The sequence below is a fragment of the Otolemur garnettii genome, unplaced genomic scaffold (genome assembly GCF_000181295.1).
Source record: "Otolemur garnettii isolate 467f Iridium unplaced genomic scaffold, OtoGar3 scaffold00018, whole genome shotgun sequence".
NCBI lineage: Eukaryota > Metazoa > Chordata > Mammalia > Primates > Galagidae > Otolemur > Otolemur garnettii.
The window spans coordinates 28,535,005-28,558,530 of NW_003852413.1; the positions used below are offsets into that span (position 1 = coordinate 28,535,005).

The 23,526-nt window shown below is 55.4% G+C and overlaps 2 protein-coding genes across 3 annotated transcripts; both read left to right on the top strand.

Moving 5' to 3' along the window:
• Window positions 1-926: 926 nt before the first annotated feature.
• EPN3 (epsin 3) lies at window positions 927-11,716 on the top strand. 2 transcript variants are annotated; one of them, XM_003786500.2, is made up of 10 exons: window positions 927-1,248; window positions 4,502-5,202; window positions 6,128-6,246; window positions 6,933-7,013; window positions 7,205-7,330; window positions 8,230-8,317; window positions 8,772-9,041; window positions 9,222-9,332; window positions 9,462-9,692; window positions 9,856-11,716. In XM_003786500.2, the coding sequence occupies exons 2-10, from the start codon at window positions 4,641-4,643 to the stop codon at window positions 10,188-10,190; spliced, it is 1,923 nt and encodes a 640-aa protein (XP_003786548.1). In that variant the 5' UTR covers window positions 927-1,248; window positions 4,502-4,640; the 3' UTR covers window positions 10,191-11,716. The 2 variants fall into 2 exon arrangements, with proteins under 2 accessions (XP_003786548.1, XP_023366737.1); XM_023510969.1 differs by lacking the exon at window positions 927-1,248 and having other exon boundaries at window positions 4,641-5,202; window positions 9,216-9,332.
• Window positions 11,717-15,310: 3,594 nt separating this feature from the next.
• SPATA20 (spermatogenesis associated 20) lies at window positions 15,311-23,001 on the top strand. The gene is made up of 16 exons (XM_012803064.1): window positions 15,311-15,378; window positions 16,331-16,510; window positions 16,608-16,672; window positions 16,828-16,982; window positions 17,064-17,207; window positions 17,291-17,492; window positions 17,947-18,077; window positions 18,175-18,279; window positions 18,432-18,506; window positions 18,609-18,818; window positions 18,897-19,089; window positions 19,410-19,578; window positions 19,857-20,068; window positions 21,429-21,628; window positions 22,410-22,490; window positions 22,641-23,001. The coding sequence occupies exons 1-16, from the start codon at window positions 15,311-15,313 to the stop codon at window positions 22,809-22,811; spliced, it is 2,361 nt and encodes a 786-aa protein (XP_012658518.1). The 3' UTR covers window positions 22,812-23,001.
• The last annotated feature ends 525 nt before the right edge of the window (window positions 23,002-23,526 follow it).

Genomic DNA, 23,526 nt, shown 5'->3' on the forward strand with positions numbered 1-23,526 from the left:
GTGACAGGCAGAGCATGTCATCCCTTGTGGTCCCTGCTTCCGGCTTTCTTGGCCCACACTTTTAGGATCATGCTTCCTGGAGCCAGATCTTTCTGCAATATGACAAAGTGGTAGGAGGAGAGCGAGACCCCAGGAAACCTGACTCTCTTGGGGCTCCCACTTCAACTTGGAGTCCCAGCGCCCCATTCCAGTCCCTGAGTACCACACTCACCACTCCCTTGTTGTTTGGGGTTGAGTTTGTCCTTTCCCTCTTCTCATGTCAAATCATCTGTCTTTAAAAAAGCCTCTCTGCTTCATGCTACCTCCCTGGCTCAGGGGAATATGAAGCCAGAAGGAGAGGGTTCTTGGAAAAGGAGGTGCTGTCGGTCACTCAGTACTGTGACTATCTTCTGTCAATCATAAGCATTTTGGGCTTCGCTTCCAGAGTTTGAAGAACTTTCCTAATGGTGAGTGGGTGGGCTTATTGTCTTTAAGTGGGATGAAAAGGTGTGGGTGAGAGGCTGGGGGAGTTGCCACAGAGTCAAAGCCCCCTGGGTTAGCATTTGGTGTTTCTGATAAAGACCCTGAGGTTTGGAGAGCACAGGACACTCTGGAGACAGAGAGGGTGCTCGGCCTAGGGTGCTGAGTTTTCCAGCAGCCCACAGAAGGCAGCAGCTCCACCAAAGCGTCAGTCTCAGGGAATGGCCCTGCTCTCCTCTTTAATGTCCTCCTGGCCCAGGGGAAGGAGGGCTGGAGTGTGGTGGGACTGCTGGAGCTCCACCCCTCCTGTCAGTGAGGCAGGGGAAGGGTTAACTCACTGCAGGGGGCGCAGGCCAGCACTGGCTGCAGATCTGTATACACCTCCTGGGCAGGCCTCCCACCTCTGAATGCACCATCTGCCTGGCCAGCAGGAAAGGGTTAACCTGCCCTGCACTTCTCCCTGTGTCCTGTTACAGCTGAGGCAGACCTGCCGGGCCAGCTGAGCAACTTCCCTCCGGAGTGCTGGCTGCCGCTGGCTGGCCGTGCCGGTGTCTCAGAGGCAAAAGGCAAGAGGCAGAGCTGCTACCCATTCGGGGACCCTGCCGCTGCCCTTCTGAGGGGTCCACGCCTCCTGGGAGTGGGTGGGTCTCTGGGACAAGGGTCTATGGTGGATGGCTCTGGAGACGTTCCGAGGCTGTGCCATCCCCCTGCCGCACAGGACAGGTTGGAGGGTCACGGCGGTGGAAGCTACTGGGGCCAGGGCTGGGGCCAAGGGAGCCTGCGCTGGAGGTAAGCTCCCTCCTGGGCTCCCCCTCCCCCTCTTGGCAGTGCCCTGCATGGAAGGCAGGGGCAAAGAGTGGACTTGGGGCTTATTCTTTTTCTCAGGTGCAGGCAGGGGAGAGGAGAGGTGGGCTGCAGAGGACCTGGAGGCTCTCGCCTGCTGCCCCTCCCGCCCTGCAGTCCCCAGCAGGGAATTCAGGGCCCAGCTCCCCACCCCTTCCTGGGACTTGGCATCTTTGGTGGCATTCCCCACAAACTTCTGCTCATCTCTGCTATTCTCTCTTCCTCAACCCAATGCATCTCTAGCCCAGGGTAGCCCTGACCCCACTTTCATGGCCCCAAGACTCAGCCGCCTCAGGGCTGATGAAGTTGACAGAAGCTTAGAGCTGGAGCTCACTCCTCCGTCCCTCCAGCATCAAGAAGGGCTGGGGGAAGGGAGGGATCAGAAATGGCACTGTCCAAGCTGGAGCTGATGGGGGGCTGCAGCCTGCTTTAGCTGAGGACCAGGAGGGGGTGAGGGCTGGTGTGGGGTCATATAGACTTTGGACAAACTCACGCACTTGTGATTGGACAGATCTGGGTTCTTCCACCTCTCTGAACCCCATTCTGGGGATGAGCCATTTGCTGTTTTTGGTCCTGACTTTTGGGAATCTCTCTAGGTCAGCCAATCCCAGGGAGCCTGAGAGGAGTAGTCCCAGGCCCCCTCCCACAGTCTATCTTGGGACCCTCTACATAGAAGAGAACTGCTGCCCTGTGCCCTCCCGCCTCATTTTCCCTCCCCCCTACCTCTGAACTGGCCTCTCAGGTCCTGCTGCCTTCTCAGCGCCCTTCCCGCCACCTGACAGGGTCTGGCTCAAGGTCACTACGGTAATTCCATACCAGCTGCCCAAGGCTGCCACCACTGCCACCACCACTGCTACCACCACCTTATCAGCTGCTGGGTTTCTATTTCACTCCCTTTTATTTCTGGGCATATTGTGCTCGATAAAACCCTTTGCTTGTAACCCTGCTGGCAGCACTCCCAGCCGCTCCCTCCTGCGTTCCTTCCTCTCCTCCCCCATCTCCATGCTCCAGCAGCCTCACCCAGTCCCCTCTTCCTCCAGCCTAGTCTCCTTAAATTCCAGGGGAGGGAGGTCAAGGCACCTCCTCATCCCCCCACCCCCTACCTCCTGCAGAGGTGTGCAGACCAGCAGAGATGCCTCCTAAAAGTCCAGGCAGGGCCACTAGACCCACCCTGAGGGCCCTCTCCTTTAAGGCTGGTGTCCGCACTGGGACCAAGCAGGAGGGCCAGGGCAGCCAGGTCCAGGTAGGGCTCTGGTGGAGTCACTATGTCCAACTGGTTCAGCTAGTTCCAGAGGCCAGCAGGGAGGGGTGTACACTGGGGCGGGCTTTGGAGCACATTATTTCCCATCTTGACTCCACCACCTCCACCCCTTGGGGAGGTGAAGGCAGGTCTGAGTCACTAGCAAGGGGCAGGGCTGGGGTTAAACAAGTTGTGGCTGTGGCATCCTCACAGAAGGCCCACAAGGAAAAGACAGACAGCAGATAGAAGGTAGGCAGCACTTCTGGCAAGCGCTCTCCTCACTGGCTCCCACGGGACCCCATCCTCTGAGCCCAGGCTCTCCCAGGCACCTGGGCCCTGGTGAAACCTGCCAAGATCTGTGGGGCTGCTTTGAACTGAGCCCAGCATTGGCAGGGTTGGGGTGGAAGGAACGTGGAATCAGGAAGGAATTGGGCTGTCCCAGGAGCGGGCAGGCGGGGGAGCAGGACAGCCTCCTAACTCCTGCCCTCTGGCAGCCCAGGACTAGCTGGGACACAGCCAGGATGAGATGCAGGGTGGAACTGAGAGGTACCATCTCTATGGGCATTTGAGGTGGGTGCAGGTTCATAGGTGAGTGGGAGCTCTGTAGGCCAGTGTGTGTGTAAGAGAGAGAGAGAGAGTGTGTGTGTGTGTGTGTGTGTGTGCGTGCGCGGGCACTCACAAGCATGCCGGAGCAGCCAGGCAATGGCAGCAGCCAAGGAATTCCACTTTTCATTGCCGGTAGGGCCTTGGGAGGACTTTCCTCTGTTATGGGCCTACATCAGCTTTCAGCAGGAAGCCTGAGGACCAAGGGCTATGGGGAGGGAAGTGGGCTGGTCCTGACCCTCCCTCTGCTGGGATATCAGGAGGCTATCATCTGCACAGGGCCTTGGGGGTTTGGAGGGCCCAGGCTGCCCTTGACCTCAAGGAGCTTCTACTCTGGGTGAGAAGGTGGGCTAAGACAGAAAAACAATCAGATGAATTATTAATTACTCAATCAGGTGACACAGCAGTAAGTAATGGATTAGTCTTCTGGAGACTTAGGTGTCAGTCCCAGCTCTGCCACCTACACTCCATATGATGTGGGCAGGTCACATCCCCTCTCTGGCCTGAGTGCTCTCACGCGTACTTGGGGGTGGCAGGGGTGGTAGCGGCCAGATCTCTGTGAGGCAGCTTCCCCCAATGCTCGTTCCTCTCAGGCGTCCAGCCCAGCTCCCCACATTCCCTCTGAGCTGCCCTTCCTCACCTTGCTGGTTCACTCCTCACCCTTTCAGGTCTCATATCTCAGCTCAGCCACTACCTCCTCTAGGAAGTCTCCCATGATCTCCCCTGCTTGGGTCTCCCTGTGTTCCTCCTCAGTTCTACACCAGACTGTGACTTTCTGGACCCTTTCAGCTGAACTTGGGTGAACCAAGACATGTGTTCTGTGCCTGGCATAGTGCCTGGTTCCAAAAAGGCCTCCATGAAATAGGTGTTGAGTGAATCAAACTTCAAAAGATAAAAATAAGAGAGAAGAGGAAAGAGAACTGAGACGCTGAAAAGGATAGGTCTTAAGCTAGATCCTGGCAGAAATGGAGGAGGCAGCTGAGCAGGAGCAAGGCCAGTGGGCATTCTTGGACCCTGTCAGAATCTCCCTGGGCTGTACACTCTCTGGTGGGGACATCCTGCCCCCCCCATCAGCTCTGTGATCTTAGACAAGTCCATTAATACTTCTCTGAGCCTTCTTTTCCCTATCTGTAAGGGGGGGGGGGTAACAGCATCCTTGTAGTATGATTGCAAAGACAGATGAGTGTGCAAAATTAGACTTGCCTGCTGGATCAGTTAAATTAAAAAAAAGGAGTTCCCACTGAAGACTGTTCTTGGCAGCAAGGATACTCTGGCCAAGACTTATTTAGTTGATCAGTGACTGAGTGACCAGAGTTGATGGCCACTGTCCCTGAATTTCAGATCTTTCTTCTTCAGCCCCATGTGGAACCCAAGGACGCAGCCACCCTGCTGAGAGCACGGCGGCCCATCCTTCAAGACCGTGACCTCGAGACGGTGGCCCTCAGCCCTCCACCTCCGGCGGGGTCGGGGGCTGCCCACCTCCAAGTCCCCAGCAATGACGACCTCCGCACTCCGGCGCCAGGTGAAGAACATCGTGCACAACTACTCCGAGGCAGAGGTCAAGGTGCGCGAGGCCACTAGCAATGACCCCTGGGGCCCGCCCAGCTCTCTCATGTCAGAAATCGCTGACCTGACCTTCAACACGGTGGCCTTTGCCGAGGTCATGGGCATGCTGTGGCGGAGGCTCAACGACAGTGGCAAGAACTGGCGGCACGTGTACAAGGCGCTGACACTGCTGGACTACCTGCTCAAGACAGGCTCTGAGCGGGTGGCCCACCAGTGCCGAGAGAACCTGTACACCATCCAGACGCTCAAGGACTTCCAGTATATTGACCGTGATGGCAAGGATCAGGGTGTCAATGTGCGAGAGAAGGTCAAACAGGTGATGACCCTCCTCAAGGACGAGGAGCGCCTGCGGCAGGAGCGAACCCATGCCCTCAAGACAAAGGAACGCATGGCGCTGGAGGGCATGAGCATCGGCAGCGGGCAGCTAGGCTTCAGCCGCCGTCACGGTGAGGACTACGGCCACCCCCGAGGTTCCCCGTCCTCCTATAACTGTGAGTGAGCCCTGCATGTGACTGGGACAGGGAGGGGGCCTGTGCAGCCCCCAGCCATGGTTAAGAATACTGACCTCAGAGGGATATGGGGAAGATTCCAAGATAAGAAATGTAACACACAACGCACAACACCTGGCATGCAGTAGGTGCTCAACAAGTTAGCTCAAAGGATAATGCTGTTACATATTTGTTATTATTAGTTAGCTGTCTGATAGGATGGCATGGTGGCAGAAGCATAGGCTCTGGGGTCAGACAGCATTCTTTATACTGGCCTTTTCTAAGCTGTATGACCTGGGCAATTAGCTCTCTGAACCTTACTCAGTCTTCTCATCTGTAAAATGGGGATAAGCCTACCTACCTCCATTCTTTGATTTGACAATTAAATGAGACCAGGTCCAGGAATGCCCTCAGCCCTGTGCCCAGACACTTGGCATTCTCCCTCTTCCTTCCACTTCAGGGCCCTGCCCTTGAGAATAGGGATGGCTTGGCTGCTGGGCAGTGCCTGACTCTCCTGCCCCAGTGGTGAGGCTTCTCTGATCTGAGGAATACTCAGAATGGCCCCTTTTTCTTAAAGCCCTTGACAGTTTACCAAGGGCTTTGAGTCTGTTCCCTTGATTGATTGGAACCTCCTGCCCTCCTAATGCTCTTGGTCTCAAGCAGGATGGGGTTCATCTGGAAGAGTTCAAGAGCTGGAGTCAGGGGACTTGGGTTCAAGTCATGCTTCAGGACCCTGGTCAGGGGCCATCAGAATTGTCACCACTGGGTGGGCCAGTGAACTTACAGTACCCACATTGCCTGGCCCACGAGAGCTCTTGACTGCCAGTTGTTACCTTTTCCCTCTGTTCCCCTCTGCCTCCTGGCAGGTGGAGGGGGATGAGAGCCTGTGGGTACTGGTGTGGTCACAGAGCCACGATGGTTGTTGCAGCCTCCTCCTCATCCCCCCGCTACACCTCTGACCTGGAGCAGGCCCGGCCTCAGACGTCAGGAGAAGAGGAGCTGCAGCTGCAGCTGGCCCTGGCCATGAGTCGAGAGGAGGCTGAGAAGGTGAGGGGCTGCAGGTGTGGTAGGAAGGGGACCTGGGAGGAGGGAAAGGTGCCTGGGTACTCCTCAGCCTCGGCTAGCTCTGACACCTGGGCCCCAAACCCCCACTCACACACCCAAGGACAGCACAGGGTCTGTTTATGTCCTTGGGCTGGTCCCAGGCAGGGTCTGGTCCCCCCCTACTCCTGCCACCTCCCGTCCTCTTCAGGCAGGCTGGGAAAGGGCAGTGAGTGTGCAGTGGGGGTACCTCATGTGCCTGCTGCCACATGGTATAGACGGGTGAGTGTGCTGACAGACACAGCCCTCAAGGACTCTGGGATATACTGCCCTCCATCAGCTGTCCTTTTGGAGGGGACAGAGATGGTCCCCTCATATCATCTTTTTTTACCATTACTTCTGTGGATTTAGGAAGACCAGGCAGGAAATAGCTGGGCCTCACGTGGGCAGGACTTAGGGAGCTCTTAGGGGTCCAGAGGAGAAAGGTCAATTCTCCTGACCTTTAAAACTACATCTCAGATCCAAGCAGGGAGAAGGCCGCACCCACACTGTTGTCTGGGGGGGCATGCTGCCTACCCCTACTCAGGGTGGGCACTTCATCTTCCATCCCTGTTACCTGGTAGACTATGCGGCCCTTCTGGCCCCAGTGTGATAGCGCTTGGTCAAGTTTACCCTCTCTTCCTCCCTCACAGCCAGTTCCCCCAGCCTCCCACAGGGACGAGGACCTGCAGCTGCAGCTGGCTCTGCGCCTGAGCCAGCAGGAGCACGAGAAGGTAGTGGGTGGTGGCTGAGCCCATCAGGGCTGCTGCTGGTGCTGGTGGAGGTGCTATGCAGTCACTAACAGGCCCCCTGCTGCACCCTGTGGTCCTGGTGCTCCTAACCTCTCAGTCGCCTCCTACCCTGCACTCTCTCCTTATCTCCAGCCTTTGTGCTCATGAGCCTCACGCCTCTGTACCTTCTGCAGGAGGTGAGGTCCTGGCAGGGAGATGACTCCCCCATAGCCAATGGTGCAGGGGCCACTGGCCGCCTACGGCAGGACAGAGAGCCGGAGAGAGAAGAGAAAAAGAAGGAGAAGCTGAAAACCAGCCAGGTAGAGCTGCTGTGTGGCTGGACAGGGCCTGGGAGGTGAAATGAGTTAGTATTTGTAAAGAGTGCAGAATAATGCTTGGTATATGGTAAGCACTACTTAAGTGTTTTAAATGAAAACGGGGACTAGGGGTGTAGAAGCCTCTAGTCCCATAATGCATGGGCTGGTGACTGAGCTGACAGCAAAGCAGGACCCAAAAGAATCCTGATGTGAGACCCCTGAATTTTCAGCCACCCACTTTATTGCTTGAGGCACATCATTGTCTTGGCCTGTTTCTCTTCTGCAAGGTGGGCTTATTAGACAATTTCAGCTCTGACATTCTAGGATTATATGATACTGTTGGTCAAGGCCAAGGTGGGCTCAGGCTGAAGACACCTTGGACTCATACCTCCATTCCAGGAAGGGAGAGTGGGTAACTGCTGCGAGCAAGGCCACCCTCCCAAGCTGTCTGTGCTCCGTTGGGGTACCTGTCTTCTTCCTGCCCATGTTCACTGTGGTCAGTTTTTCTTGGACATTGACCTAGGGAGATAAGCTCATTTTGAAAAACTCTGACTTTGCCCTTTTTGCCCTCTCTGGCATGGATTCTATCCCGGCTCTGCTTCCCCTTGGCTGTGTGACTTTAGGCAAACCCTTTCCCCTCCCTGGGCCTCACCTGGTTGATCTATAAAATGGGTATATCACTGCCCTACCTACCTTACAAGGTGGTTATGAAAATCAGGTACTTCCTGGATAAGAAAACATTTTGTAAACTGTAAAGCCATGTACAGAGGTGAGGGGTCATTAGTAGATATTTGTGAGATGAATAAAGGAGAGAATGAGCTGTTGTCAGGCTGACAGGTCAGGGCCACCCTCCCTGTGGGCCCCGCCCACTTCTGAGCCAGGATTGCCTCTACCCTCCACAGTCCTCCATCCTGGACTTGGCCGACATCTTCGTACCTGCCCCGGCCCCGCCCTCCACACACTGCTCTGCTGACCCATGGGACATCCCAGGTGGGCAAGGAGGGCTGCAAGAGGCTCCCAGGCTGGCCCCAGGGAGCCTCTTCATTCCCAGCCACTTGCTGGCAAAGCATCTCCCTCTAATAACTAAGGTCACTGGGCAAGTCACTCACTTCCCTGAGCCTCTGCTGTCTGTGGGACATAGCTTTTGTAGTGAGGGCCACAGGAGCATGTCTGAAATGCCCAGTTCATGGGAAATGCAGCATATGTATTCTTGTTGCCCCCACTTGCTTAGCCCATCTTGGACTGAGCTGGTAGCCTGAGTCACCCTTGCCTGGGGATCCAGGCTCCTGGGCTAACTTGCTGAATTTGGACTCAGCTTGCTGGGTGGTCCTGAGTCAGCAGCCCATGGATTCCACACCTCCCAGCTAGGGCAGGGTAACTGGGAAGGACCATGGACAAAGGATTGGGTGGGCCTGGGATCATGTTCGTACTGTTTCCATTTCAGGTCTTAGGCCAAACACAGAGGCTGGTGGTTCATCCTGGGGGCCTTCTGCAGACCCCTGGTCTCCAGTCCCCTCAGGAAATGTCCTGTCCCGAAGCCAGCCCTGGGACTTGACTCCTATGCTCTCCTCCTCTGAGCCCTGGGGCAGGACCCCAGTGCTGCCTGCTGGACCCCCAACCGCAGACCCATGGGCACCGACCTCTCCCCACCACAAACTTCCAAGTGCTGGGGCTGACCCTTGGGGGGTCTCCATGGACACCTCTGACACACCTGGTAAGTACAGGGCCTGAGGGTGTCAGTGAAGTTCTGGAGGATTTTGGGGTCCTCTTTCGGTGCCAAGGGGGAGCAGATCCTGCCTGTGTCAAGAAGGTCATTTCCCTAGAGAGGTGCCAGACCAGTGCCTACTCTTTCTGCCAACACATCTCCTCTCCCTTTCTCCTTTTCTAGTTCTAGGTGGTACCTCGACCTTTGACCCATTTGCCAAACCTCCAGAATCCACAGAGACCAAGGAGGGCCTGAAGTGTGCCCAGGCTCCACCTTCTGGGAAGCCCAGCAGCCCTGTGGGTGAGCAGGAGATTAGGGATGATGAGGCTCTGGGAACAGGGGCCCACCCAGAGGACACTTTGCCCTCCTCCTGCCACGTAGGGTGCCAATCCCTCTCCCCACCAATGAGCTCTAGCATTTCTATTGCAGAACTGGACCTGTTTGGAGAGCCCAGCCCCAGTTCTAAGCAAAATGGCATGAAGGAGCCAGATGCCTTTGACATGGGAGTACTAGGGGAAGCACTAACGCAGCCCAGCAAGGAGACCCGGGCGTGCGGGACTCCTGAGTCCTTCCTGGGGCCCTCAGCCTCTTCCTTGGTCAACCTTGACTCGTTGGTCAAGGCGCCCCAGGCTGCAAAGACTCGGAACCCCTTCCTGACAGGTAGGTCATTACCTCGTCCCACAACACGGCGGGGGTGGGTGGGGGTGAGGGCCTGCTCTCTCCGCCCTAGAATCTTACTCGGGTTCCCCATCTCAAAGACCCTCCCTGTTTAGGGCTATGTCCCCCAGTCTGCTCCAAGCCCCCACCCACTCTCGTTCTGCAGGTCTCAGCGCTCCATCCCCCACCAACCCGTTCGGCCCTGGCGAGCAGGGCAGGCCTACACTGAACCAGATGCGAACCGGGTCGCCGGCACTGGGCCTGGCGGCGGGCGGGCCCGTAGGGGCGCCCCTGGGCTCCATGACCTACAGTGCCTCCCTTCCCCTCCCGCTCAGCAGCGTGCCGGCCGGCGTGACCCTCCCCGCCTCGGTCAGCGTCTTCCCCCAGGCCGGCGCCTTTGCGCCACAGCTCGCCGGCCTCCAGCAGCCACTGCTGCCCACGTCTGGTTCCGCGGGGCCGCTGCACCCGCCCTCTCAGCCCGGCACCAACCCGTTCCTCTGAGCGCCGCTCCACCCCAGGCCTGCTGGCGCAGGCGCGCTTCGCCTCCGGGCTGGAGCCGGGAGGTGGTGCGTGTTGAACACTGGTACAAACTTCGGTGACCCGGCCCTAAAGCAGCTCCAGAACCTAGAGACTGGCGATGACCTGGGAGCTGGAGACTGAACGCACCCATAATAAAGACCAGACGCCTAGCCCTCTGCTCTCACCAAGTGGACTTACTGCGGGGCGTGGCTGCCGGGTCTGGACCACAACAAGGATTACCCGCGGCAGAGGAAACTACTCCTCCATCTGGGTCCCCAAACTGCTCCCACACCCTCTGTAGCTCCTTTCAACTCTCCTCACCCTCATCCCCCATCAGCGTGACACCTTCGCTTCCAGATGCTCCTAGGTTCTCGCTGATTCGATGAATTCATTTATCACACGTAGGCACTGAGGGTGACCTAACAGCAAGGGACAATAGGCGTTTGGTTCCATTTATTGAACACTCATGTGCTAAGCACTTTAGGCAGATCAGTTCGTTTAATCCTTGAAACGTCTCTCTGAGGTACATAACGTCACTCTCACCCAGATCACCTGCATAATTCGTGAGCCCAGTACAAAATGAAAATGGGGGTCTCTGTTCAAAATTGGGTTAAGAATTTCAAAATGGGGACAGCAGCATAAAACCAAGCTCAAAGCCCTCTGAGGTGTGACTGCACAGGTTTCTCATTCTGGCAGCTGGCGCTGCTCTCATTTTGCAAGCAAGGACACCTGGGCACAGAGAGGTTAAGTGGCATGCTGGAAGTCACAAAGCTAGCACAGAGAGAGGCTGGAACTCAAGAGTCAGACAGTCTGGCTCCAGGGCAGGAGCTCTATATTTAACTTAGCAAATACTGAGCGACTGCTGTGAGCAAAGTGCTGTGCTCACCTGGGAGGGATCCAGGAATTGCTAAACCCACAACCTCTAGGAGCTCAGAGCTTATTAGCAGGGCAGATAAGCCAGAGGCCCGTGGCATGGGGTAGGTGCAGGAGCTCCTGTGTCTTACCCAGTCATCTTAAATCCAGCTTTACCTTCTCACCAGGGCTGGCAAGAAACTCAACCTTAGCCAAGGAGTCTGATCCCTATGTGGGCTCTGGGTTACCAAGGGTAGGGGCAGGTTTGGTACATCGGGGGGGGGGGGCTTTCACATAGTCATTCTTACTCTTTTTCTGGCCCCTGATCACTGGACCACTGGAGACTGATGTGTCCTCAGTGCTAAGGTCTGTCTCTGCAAGCAGTCTACAGCCACCCCCAGCTTTCTTTTGGGGTGCTATGGGCAAACAGCTTTTCATAGGCCAGAAATGCCAAATTCAGTGGGGTGGGCACAATGCTATTCTCCTTCCTGAGGTAGGGGTTGGGGGAAGTAGTCCCACAGTAGCAGATAGAATAGACAAGAACACTGGCTTAGGAGTCAGACTGACTGTTCAAAACTGCTCCAAGGTTTGAACCTAATAATAGTAATCACTTAATAATAAGTGGTTATGATCTCTGACCTTGAGTAAATTACTTAAGCTCCATATGTCTCTGCCTGTTTCCTTGTCAGATGGGATCAAGAGTCCCCTCCTTATTAAGGTGCTGTGTAGATGCCCTTGGGCCAATGTCCATTCAGCCCAGGGACCACCCTCTTCCAAGAATGAACCCACCGCAGCCCCCACTCCTGGTTTTGCCAAGCAGTACCTGGAGTCCAACCCCCATCTACCACACCCAAACCTGGGAAGCTTCCATCTTTCTTGGTCCTTGATTCATCCTTTGTGTTCCCCTCACCTAGGCCTTCTTCTAAACTAGCTGGACCCTTAGGACTTGTGGGGGAGCTATTTCACAACTCATAAAGAAGAGGTTGCTAGCCTTGCTTCCTGTAGGTCCTTCTGAACCATCTTCCTGCTCATTAGACCCTGGAGACTTGTGCCACCGGATTGTCCTGCTTCTACCATGCCTGTGGCTGTCACTCCACCTTGTTCTTGGGATGCTTTGTTCTTGGGACATGGTCATCTCACCCAGCTCTCACCTCAATGTCAGGTGACTCCATTATCCTAGATGACCTCTCTGCCCCTCAACTTCTCAGCTACTCTCGCCCATGGTCATACCTTTGGCTTGTCATCACCCCAGATTCCTCTCTACTCAAGACCGCTTCCAGTTCTCTGAGTTTAACATCATCTCTTCCACCTGGAGCACTTAGCCGACTACCCCTCCCTCAGCCTGCCACTCTCTGACACCTACAGCTCGGCACCCTCATAACTGCACAGTATCAGCCATCTCCTCTCCACAGCTTCAATCACTTTGTCTCGACCAAATTCTTCCCATCCATATGTGTCTTAGCCAGCTTCATCCATCTCGAAAGTGTCTTTCTTTCTTTCTTTTCTTTTTTTTTTTTTTTGAGACGGAGCCTCAAGCTATCCCCCTGGGTAGAGTGCCATGGCATCACGCTCACAGCAACCTCCAACTCCTGGGCTTAAGCGAGTCTCCTGCCTCAGCCTCCCAAGTAGCTGGGACTACAGGCGCCCGCCACAGCGCCCGGCCATTTTTTTGGTTGCAGCCATCATTGTTGTTTGGTGGCCCGGGCTGGGGATTCAAACCTGCCACCTTAGGTGTATGTGGCTGGCACCTTAGCCGCTTGAGCCACAGGCGCTGAGCCCTTTCTTTCTTTTTTGAGACAGAGTCAATGTCACCCTCAGTAGAGTGCCGTAACATCATAGCTCACAGCAACCTCCAACTCTTAGGCTTAAGCGATTCTCTTGCCTCAGCCTTCCTAGTAACTGGGACTACAGGCACCTGCTACAACGCCCAGCTACTTTTTTTTCTTTTCTTTTATAGTTGTTGTTGTTTAGCAGGCCCAGCTGGGCTCGAACCCACTAGCCCCAGTGTATGTGCCTGGCACCATAACTACTGAGCTATGGGCACTGAGCCAACTTGAAAGTGTCTTTCTATCCTTTCCATCACACCAGATACCTGTCCACTCTTCTTTTTCCCTTCCTTTCCCCTCTCTCCTACTCCACTTGGCTCCCCACCCACCATCTGACTTCACTGGGATAATGCCCCCCCCCAACCCACCGTGGGGACAGAGACCTTTTTCTATCCCATTCTGGTTGCTTTCTCAGGAGTCTGACAGTGTACACTCTCCATTCTTGTGCACCCCTTACCCTCTTTGCTGCTGGGTGGCCACTCTCGCTGGGTTTCCCCTTTATACACTGGCTGGTCCCTGTCTATATCTTCCTCAGGACCACTCGAGCCCAGACCTGAGTCCTATTCCCTGCTTGCTGCACCATCTCCCTGGAAGAACTTTCCACACCCACATTGTCTCCACAGCCTCTCCTCTGTGCTCTAAGCTCTGTCATCTCCATCCCTGTGTGCACATACTCAAAAGCAACTCAGACCAAGAGGGCCAAAAATGAACCTCATGAACCATGCCCTCCCCTTCAGGGAATGGCCCCACCATGCAAGTCAGGCTGGACACTCCCTTTTCCTAACTAGGAATCCTTTTTTTTTTATTATTATTATTTTTAAATTTTATTTCTCTCTCTCTCTCTTTTTCTTTAATTGAATGGTAACTGTGTACATTAATGCACTTCTCGGGTACAGTGTGGTGTGTTCACACACAATCCAAAACACTTCCATCAAACTGGTTAACATAGCCTTCATGTCATTTTCTTAATTATTGTGTTAAAATGTTCATATTCTACTCATAGATTCACTTGTACCCTTGTAAGATAAACCACAGAAGTGAACCCTCTAATCCCCCTGCCTCCACCCATTCCCCCCTCCCCCCCTTTAACTAGGAATCCTAATGGTGCTTCTCCTTCCAACCTCCAGCCCATCCCCTTCTCTATATCGCCATCCCCTGGGTGCTGTTGACTTCCTAACTGCCCCTTCTCCACTCTTGCCCCTTTCTCCACTGAGTGTCTAGTACAGTGGTTCTCAACCTTCCTAATCCCATGACCCTTTAATACAGTTCCTGTGGGTCGCGACCCACAGGTGGAGAACCACTGGTCTAGTAGACTATTTCCAAAATGCAGATTAGTTGGGTCACTCTCCTGACTAAAGTCCTTCAATAAGTTCTTTCTGGTCTCATCAAAATTCCCTACTAGCTGGGCCTGGTGGCTCACACCTATAATCCCTGCACTTTGGGAGGCTGATGTGGGAGGATTTCTTGAGGCCAGTAGTTTGAGACCAGCCTGGGCAATATGGGATGACCCCATCTCTATATTTCAAAAATTCCCTTCTATAGTTCACAAGTCCCTCCAAGACCTGTTTGTTTTCTCAGGAGTCTGACAGTGTACACACTCCATCCTTCTTGCACCTAACCTCATCTACTACCTGTCTTTCTTTCTGTAGTTCCTCAGCCCTGTCTCACTGACATGCCACAGGGCCTTTGCATATCCTGTTCCTTCTGCCTCCTTCCCCAGCACTCTCCCCATGCTCCCTCTAAGTTCCCTCCTCTCTCTCTGTGTAGCTACTACACAAATGTGGTTCCCTCAGGGAAGCCTTTCTCCCATGAGCTTTCCAACAGATCAGGTCCCTTGTGTTGTTACACCCCCTCACAAGGCCCTTGTCACTGTTGGGTGGTGGTAGATTAATTTATTCAGTAACAAATAAGGCAAGTGTGCAAAGTATGCTTAGCGCATAAAATTGTTATTATTCAGGGAAGACTTCCTGGGGTGTGTGGGATTTGAGCAGGGCCTTCGGATAGGGAGGCTGTGCAAACCAAAGCCCAAAGCAGGTGGACCTGGGCAAGGCATGCTTTGGGCTCGGGCTTTGTTTCTTATTTGAAAACGGGGAATGGGCAAAGGTTGGGAAAAATGAGCTGAAGCCCTGATATTTCATGGCCCTAGCATCCCACAGCTCTTCCTATTTCCATCGGGAGGGTCGTCCTCCCTCAGACAAGGGTTTAATCAAGTTGAGCCCACCCAGTTTTCTGAACCACACTTGCAAGCTCGGACTGTCTGGTCTGCAATTCCGCCTTTGGCCGCCGAGCGGCGCTCGGAGACCAGCCACGCAGCCCAGAGCCTCAGCGATGACTCGCTAACGGCTCTCTCCGGGCCTGGTCCGCCCCTCGCAGTCTCCTGGTCCCTTCCTGTCCGCAGCATCTCGGCCCACGGCCCGAGCAGCCATGCTGGGTTCGCGGGCCTGGCTGGGCCGCGGCCTTCTGCTGTGCCGCACCAGGCAAGCAAACTGCAGGTACTGGCTAGCAGGCATTTGGGCCGCTCTGGCACGCCCTGCGCCAGCAGGCCGGGAGGCTGGTCTTTCCGGAGCTGGTTCCCAATGCCTGCCCAGACCACCCCTACATACCTGGTTCTGGCCCCATCCCATCTCCTGGTCGGCTCCTATGGTCTATAGACCTGGACCCTGCAGGAGGCCCCCCACGTCCACCCCCGTACATCTGGCTCCCCAAGGACTGTCCTGACACTGCCTCCAAGAAGCCTTCCTTGAGCCCCAGTACTGGGCCAAAGGCCTTCCTCGACAGTACCCCATATCCTGTCACAGTCCTCTACTACTGCTCAGACCTGTCATTGTTTGGGTCTGCCCGGCAGTACCACCCTCCCAGACTGAACTTCCTGAGGTCAGGGCCTATCTGGGATTCTCTAGGTGTCCTGGGGGTCTAGCACAGGACCTGGCCCTGCAAAAGTGCTCCACAGGTGGCTGTGGAATGAGGGAGACTTGGTGTCTATCTTCCTCTGGTTGCCCTCAACCTGGTCCAGTCCCAAATCTGACTTTTCTTGGCCTTTGCAGCCACCAGCAGTAGGCAGCTCTCCTGCCCGCTCATGCACCCAGGCCTGCCAGTGAGCCACCTCTACACAGCCACACTGGGAGGGGCCCTGTTAGGGGGAGAGAACGGAGCCCCAACGACCATTCTGTCCTTTGTGACTCGCCTCGACCTCACAGTCATTCTTCCTACCATCGAGTCCGAGAGGTTGGGGGAGACTAACCTGGCAGGGAGCCCCCAATGAGCCACCTCTCCTCACCCCCCCCAAAACATAAGGGGGAGCACAAAGGCCACGGTCTCCCTCGTGGCTCAGAAAGGTGTGTTCTGTGTGGGGCAGGGGGCTGAGTGGCATGGGGCAGGTGCCAGGGGTCCAGGGGAAGTTGGAGGAGTTCCTCTTTTTCTTGTGTGACACACCGGCCTCTCCAGGGGTAGCTCCTCCCGGGACAAGGACCGGAGTTCGACGGTCAGTAGTTCAGTGCCCATGCCTGCTGGAGGAAAGGGAAGCCGATCTAGCTGTCCACCATCTGTGCCTCAGAGGACTCACAACCGCCTGATCAATGAGAAGTCACCGTACCTCCTACAACATGCCTACAATCCCGTGGACTGGTGAGTATTCTCCCGATGTCCTCCCAAAGCAGCTGGGGTCCCAGGCCCCTCCTCAACCTCCTGGTCTGCTGAGTGATGCCCCACTTGCTTTGCATAGGTACCCCTGGGGACAAGAAGCCTTTGACAAGGCCAGGAAAGAAAACAAGCCAATTTTTCTCTCAGGTAGTGCACCCACTTTCCCTGGGATGGGGGAAGGTCCTCTGGGCTCTGGGGGCTACCAGGAGACTAAAGGTCAGGACCAATTCAGGCCAGCTGGGACCCCTTGGCTGGCTCCTGACCCATCACTGGCTCCCGGCCTCTTCTCGGCCCCATTCCAGTGGGCTATTCCACCTGCCACTGGTGCCACATGATGGAGGAGGAGTCATTCCAGAATGAGGAGATTGGCCGCCTGCTCAGCGAGGATTTCATCAGTGTGAAGGTGGACCGTGAGGAGCGGCCAGATGTGGACAAGGTGTACATGACATTTGTGCAGGTGAGCGGTCTTCCCACTCAAGTGTGTGTGCTGCTCCAGCTCTGGGGGAGTCTCCGCTCATACTTGTGCTCTCTCTACCAGGCCACTAGCAGTGGTGGGGGCTGGCCTATGAACGTGTGGCTGACCCCCAACCTCCAGCCCTTTGTTGGGGGCACCTACTTCCCTCCTGAGGATGGCTTGACCCGAGTTGGCTTCCGCACAGTGTTGCTGAGAATCCGAGATCAGGTGGGTTTGCTCTGGGGAGTGGGGGACCAGGGTGGGTGATGAGGGGACAAGCTGACTCCCAGGTGTTCCCCTACCTCCAAAAGTGGAAACAGAACAAGAACACCCTGCTAGAAAATAGCCAGCGTGTCACAACAGCCCTGCTGGCCCGGTCAGAGATCAGCATGGGTGACCGCCAGCTGCCACCTTCTGCCGCCACCATGAACAGCCGCTGCTTCCAGCAGCTGGATGAAGGCTATGACGAAGAATATGGTGGCTTTGCGGAGGCCCCTAAGTTTCCCACACCAGGTCAGTGTCCCATGTGCCCACCTTACCCTAAGCCTGGCCTTCTGATCCTGTCCTATTCAATGATCTACTAACCTTCAGCTCAGTCCTAAGCCTCCTGTCTCCCTGACCAGCCAGTGACCTTCTTACTTCTGGCCTGTCAGTAAAGACTTGACTACTGGACATAGCAGTGACCCTGTGACCTTGCCCTAGATAAGGAACTGACCTTTGTAGTCCTGGCTTGGCTAATGACTTTCTGGTCTCTGATCTGGTCAGCCATTTTCTGGTCCTCTTTGGGCCAATATTCTGACCTCTAGCTTGGACAGTAATCTTCTGTTCTCTGGGATTACTGTTCATCTCCCAATTCCCAGCCTGTCCAGAGACTGCCTGTTGGGAGAACTCCTAGCCCAGACCTGACCAGGAGCCTCCTGACCTCCCAGATTTCCTACATTCCCCATGTGTTTTTGGTGCCCCACAGTGATCCTGAACTTCCTGTTCTTCTACTGGCTTAACCATCGACTGACTCAGGATGGCTCTCGGGCCCAGCAGATGGCCCTACACACCCTGAAAATGATGGCCAATGGGGGCATCCGGGACCATGTGGGACAGGTGAGGGGGCTGAGGGTTTTCTGGAGGGGTGGTGAGGGGTGGTGGGGTTGGGCAGAGGCTGGGATCAGCCTCCAGCCCTGCATCCCGCCTGGCACAGGGCTTTCATCGCTACTCCACGGACCGCCAGTGGCACGTCCCACATTTTGAGAAGATGCTCTATGACCAGGCACAGCTTGCAGTGGCCTATTCACATGCCTTCCAGGTGATTATGGCTCCCACTTAATCTAAACTTCTAATTCCCTTCCATACACCCAGGCTTCCCTCCTATCTTCCTGGAAGAATGTCACCCTCCCACAAAGTCCCTAGGCAGCCCCAGTGACCTCTATTTTCAGCCTCCTTTCTTTCCCTTCTCAGATCTCTGGGGATGAATTCTTCTCTGATGTCGCCAAAGGCATCCTGCAGTACGTGTCTCGAAGCCTGACCCACCGGGTGTGTGTCCATGAGGCAGGCTGGCCTGGCTGGGGGCATGTGGTGGGGTTGGGACCTCCACTGCCCTTTAGGCTGGAGCCAGCCAATTCTCCCTCCCCTCAGTTTGGAGGCTTCTACTGTGCAGAGGACGCAGACTCACCCCCAGAGCGTGGCATGCGGCCCAAAGAGGGCGCCTTCTATGTGTGGACAGTCAAAGAGGTCCAGCACCTCCTGCCTGAGCCTATACCTGGCGCCACTGAGCCGCTGACCTCAGGCCAGCTCCTCATGAAGCACTATGGGCTCACGGAGGCCGGCAACATTGGCCTCAGTCAGGTGAGGGCTTCTGGGGACATGGGAAGGGGCCGGAGCCTGCCTGGCCTGTGGGCACCCGGCAAAGGCTGTTTTCCGCAGGACCCCAAGGGGGAGCTGCAGGGCCAGAATGTGCTGACTGTGCGGTATTCACTGGAGCTGACAGCCGCCCGCTTTGGCCTGGACGTGGAGGCTGTGCGGACCTTGCTCAATACCGGGCTGGAGAAGCTCTTCCAGGCCCGGAAACACCGGCCCAAGCCACACCTGGACAACAAGATGCTGGCTGCCTGGAATGGTGGGACGGCATGTCTGAGCCTAACACCTTTTCGTAGGATCACCCTTCCCAAAGCCCCTTTTGTCTGTCAGGCACTAGCTAAATGCTAAGTCTTCCTTCCTTAGGTTTCTTGCCCTCATTTTACAAAGGAGCAAACAGGCTTAGAGAGCTGTAGTAGTTATCATGCCCAAGGTCACACACAAGGCAGGGAACCCTGCCCTGCCTGGCTCCAGGACCCAAGCTGTCCCTTCCTACCCCACTGCTCCAGAGGGGTGTTAGGGTGCATGGGCTGGAGGGGCCCTGGCCAGCTTCTTACCATCACTGATCTCTTTTGCCTCTAGGCCTGATGGTGTCTGGCTATGCTGTGACTGGGGCTGTCCTGGGCATAGAGAAGCTGATCAACTGTGCCACCAGTGGTGCCAAGTTCCTGAAGCGACACATGTTTGATGTGGCCACTGGCCGTCTGATGCGGACCTGCTACACTGGCTCAGGGGGGACTGTGGAGCACAGGTAGGGAGCAGTGCAGACTGGAGGGTTCATCTCCCTGTGTGTCCCTGCCTGCCTCTGCCCCACATCTCCCCTCTAGTGGGCTCCAATTCTGGCTCTGCCAGTGCTTGCTGTGAGCTCTCATCCTCTCTGGGCTCCTTTACTCAACTAGGAAATGAGGGTGCCTACCCAAGAGGGTTCACTGGGAGGGCTAAATGAACAAATGCATGAAAGAGGCCCCCTCTGTGAAAGGCCCCCTTTCTTGAGCCTGTCCCAGCCCCTCCCCTTATGCCTTTCCCCAGCAACCCGCCCTGCTGGGGCTTCCTGGAGGACTATGCCTTCGTGGTGCGGGGTCTGCTGGACCTGTACGAGGCCTCACAGGAGAGCGCCTGGCTTGAGTGGGCTCTGCGGCTACAAGACACACAGGACAGGCTCTTCTGGGACTGCCAGGGTGGTGGCTACTTCTGCAGCGAGGCTGAGCTGGGGGCTGGCCTGCCCCTGCGCCTGAAGGATGGTCAGTGGGGGTATGGGGCTTGCCTGGAGTCCTGGCCCTAGCTGAGGCTTGGTTTTCCCTGGGGGAGCTGTAAGTGCAGTGTAGTGGTGAACAGCAGGCATAGGCAAGAGCCTTCCTGGCATCACATCTCTGCTACTTATCAACTGTGTGACTTTGGGTTGGTCTCCTATTTTTGAGTCTTGATTTCTTAATAGGCAAAATGAAGCTAGCATTGGCACTACCTTACAGGGTTGCTGTAAAGATTGATTTAGCTGTCCTGTGCACACACTTAGCACACTGACTGGCACCCATGGATTCAGACATTAAATAAGGCTGATGTGGTCCTTGCCCTCACGCAGCTTAAAATAGAGAGAGGGAGACAACTAATAAACAGTTATAATGCAAAAATGCATGCACCAACATGTAGTTTAAACTGTGGTGTGTGCCATGGAGAAGTAGGACCCTCTACTAAGTATCTGTCCCTTGATCACCTCCATGCCTTGACTGTGGTTAATGGTCTCCCATTCAAGTTTCAGCTCTTCAAAGAGCAGGACTTTGTCACTGCAGTATCCCCAGGGTCTGGTGCAGTCCTGGCACATAGTGAGTGCTCCATAAATGTTAGTTGAGGGGATGAAAGGGCCTTGAAAGCAAAGTACAGAGAAGACCCACCCTGGCCTGGGAGAGATCAGATTATACCTGTAACAGGTGTCATTTAACCAAGGTTTGGAGGGCAAGAGGGGTTATGTGGTGGCAGAGGAGCTAGGATAGAGTTCAGGTTCAGGCAGGGAGGGAACAACCTGCACCTGAGGGCAGAGGTGGCTGAGCAAGGAGGTTTTGAGCAGCTTGTGAACTAGTGTGGTTTACATTTAAGGAGGTCACTCTGGCCAATGGTGGAAAAGGGATGGGGCAGGGGAGTAGGGGGGAACTTAAGAGGCCATCAGTGGTATTCACTCTAGGCAAGCATGGGCAGAGATTTGAATAATGGTAGAGGGGCAGAGATGGAGAGACGTGGTGAGATTTGGAGTTATTGTGGCTGCAGCCCCAGCAGCTGTCATAGATGGATTAGAAGTGAAGGATGAGGGAGAGAGAGGACGGGAACAAGGATGAAGGTACTCTGACTTGGGCAGCTGGGTGGCTGGGCAGAGGTCTCAGTGAGGTGGATCCTGAGGACTAGGAGTTCCAACTGGCACAAATGGAGTTGAGGATGCCCATGAGAGCGTGAAGCATCAATAACTGCAGGGGGTGGCCTTTAACTCACGGACCAGAGGAGGAGCTGGGTAGGCAGGGCCTCTTCTCTGTCCCTCCCCTTGGGGCCCCTGGACGGCCCCAATGCTGGGGCAGGGTCCCTTGCCCTCACCCCCTGCCTCTCCACCCCCTGCAGACCAGGATGGTGCAGAGCCCAGTGCCAACTCTGTGTCAGCCCACAACCTGCTTCGGCTGCATGGCTTCACGGGTCACAGGGACTGGATGGACAAGTGTGTGTGCCTGCTGACTGCCTTCTCAGAGCGCATGCGCCGTGTCCCTGTGGCACTGCCTGAGATGGTCCGCACCCTCTCAGCCCATCAGCAGACGCTCAAGCAGGTGAGGGGAGCAGGCACTTGGGCTGGGACCACAGGTAGCAGGAGATCTGGGGCTACAATGGGGGCTGTCCTCAGAGCTCAGGGGTGTGTGTGCTACTCTCTGCGGTGGAGATGTCAGTGTTCGAGGAGACAGGTCTCGGCCCAGGCCTGTGTGCGAGTCTGTCACTAGTCCTGTTGCCAGCGTATGGGGACTGGAGATATGGGCTAAATATGGGTCCCTTGTGGCTAGTGGAATATTTCTCTGTCTCTGTGTATCAGTGTAATTATGTCTGTCCCTATTGTGTCATTGCTGTGTGGGACCCTGGAGGGGTGTGTGTGTGTCTCTGTGCACCTGCCTTTTGCAGGTATCCTGGTATTTGCCTGTCTGCACGGATACCCCTGTCTCAGCTTTGCCTGCTTCCATTGGCATGTTTGCATCTGTGCCTGGGTGTGCGTGGTCTGGTGTTTGTACATGTGGCGTCTGGCTCTGTGTGTGTACACCTATTTGTGACTACTCCATGTCTCTCTGGATGCATCTGTGTCCTCCATGTTGTCCTGTGTTTGTATCTCTGTCTCTATGTATGACATTGCCACATCGTGTCTTCTCCTGTGTGTGTATGTGTGTGCATATTTCCCCCTTGCTAAGCATTAAATCTGATGCAGCCTCCTGGCAGCTGAGAAGAGTCCGATTTCTTCTTAGGGTTACAGGGTAGGGTGGAGGGAGGAGGATGAGGAAGCTGTGGAAGGTTGGGCCTCGGCCCCTCTCTCATCTGACATTGGAATGACCTTTCTATTCCGGCCAGATCGTGATCTGTGGAGACCGCCAGGCGAAGGACACCAAGGCTCTGGTGCAGTGTGTCCACTCTATGTACATTCCTAACAAGGTGCTTGTCCCTGTGGGCCCAACCCCACCTCCTCTGAGCTGCCCTCTCCCTGCTCTCCAACATTTCCATCCCCTCTGAAGGCTTGGGGAGAGGTCAACTCCCAGTTGGCCCTATGCCCCCCAAGTGACCCTTTCTGCTGTTCTGCTCCAGGTACTGATTCTGTCTGATGGGGACCCCTCGAGCTTCATGTCCCGCCAACTGCCTTTCCTGAGTACCCTGCGACGGCTAGAAGACCGGGCCACTGCCTATGTGTATGAGAATCAAGCCTGCTCCATGCCCATCACTGAGCCCTGCGAGTTACGAAAACTGCTCCATCAGTGACTGCCCGACCCTCGAGGGCTGGGCAGAAGACAGAGCTTTCCAAATGACCAGAGACTCAGACTCTGCAGGGCCCTGCAGAACCTGTGGCCATCCCTGGGCACAGTGCCACCAGGTGACCTTGGCCATCCTCACTGCCTCCCCGTGGGTACCCCACTCGCCCTGGAATAAACCTAACAGCGTCCCGCGGTAACCTCAGGATCTCAGCCTCACTTGTGAGGGAGAGAACCGGCAGCCCAGGGCCTCTGCCTCCCCACACTACCTTCTGGAGGTCACCAGGTTGACCCTGCCCCCATCCATGGTCATTTGCAGCCTGAATGAAACTGTGATCAGAGGACTAAAACCAAATGCAGATCACTAGAGGTGGGCTTGGGGTGTGGACTGGCCCAGGAGAGGAAAGCCCAATCCTCACCTCTAGGAGATGCTAAGAAGGGAACCTGCCTTCCCTCCTCATTGTCTCCTGCTCTTGAGCCAGGGCAGGGGCAGGAAATGGTCTATGTGAATATTTTATATTTCATGGAATAGTGGCATTTGCACATGCCCTGGTGTACTGCAGAGCTGCTGTTACCAGGACTAAAACATTTCTTTGGGCGTGTCCATCTAGCCCCCACCACACCAAGATGGAAGCATGACCTCCCTAGAGGAGGTCATACTGGCCACCCCTCTGCTGCCATGCAAGCTGGTCTGGGGAAAGTTCTCTTTCATTTGGAGCATCTGT

Bases quoted from the DNA above. Each gene is read 5' to 3' on its own strand.
- SPATA20 (XM_012803064.1), top strand. From the start codon at position 15,311: ATGCTGGGTTCGCGGGCCTGGCTGGGCCGCGGCCTTCTGCTGTGCCGC. The intron at 16,673-16,827 runs GTAGTGCACCCA...GCCCCATTCCAG, and splicing joins CAAGCCAATTTTTCTCTCAG to TGGGCTATTCCACCTGCCAC. The intron at 18,819-18,896 runs GTGAGGGCTTCT...TGTTTTCCGCAG, and splicing joins GCAACATTGGCCTCAGTCAG to GACCCCAAGGGGGAGCTGCA.
- EPN3 (XM_023510969.1), top strand. From the start codon at position 4,641: ATGACGACCTCCGCACTCCGGCGCCAGGTGAAGAACATCGTGCACAAC. The intron at 6,247-6,932 runs GTGAGGGGCTGC...CCTCCCTCACAG, and splicing joins GTCGAGAGGAGGCTGAGAAG to CCAGTTCCCCCAGCCTCCCA. The intron at 9,042-9,215 runs GTAAGTACAGGG...CTCCTTTTCTAG, and splicing joins GGACACCTCTGACACACCTG to TTCTAGGTGGTACCTCGACC.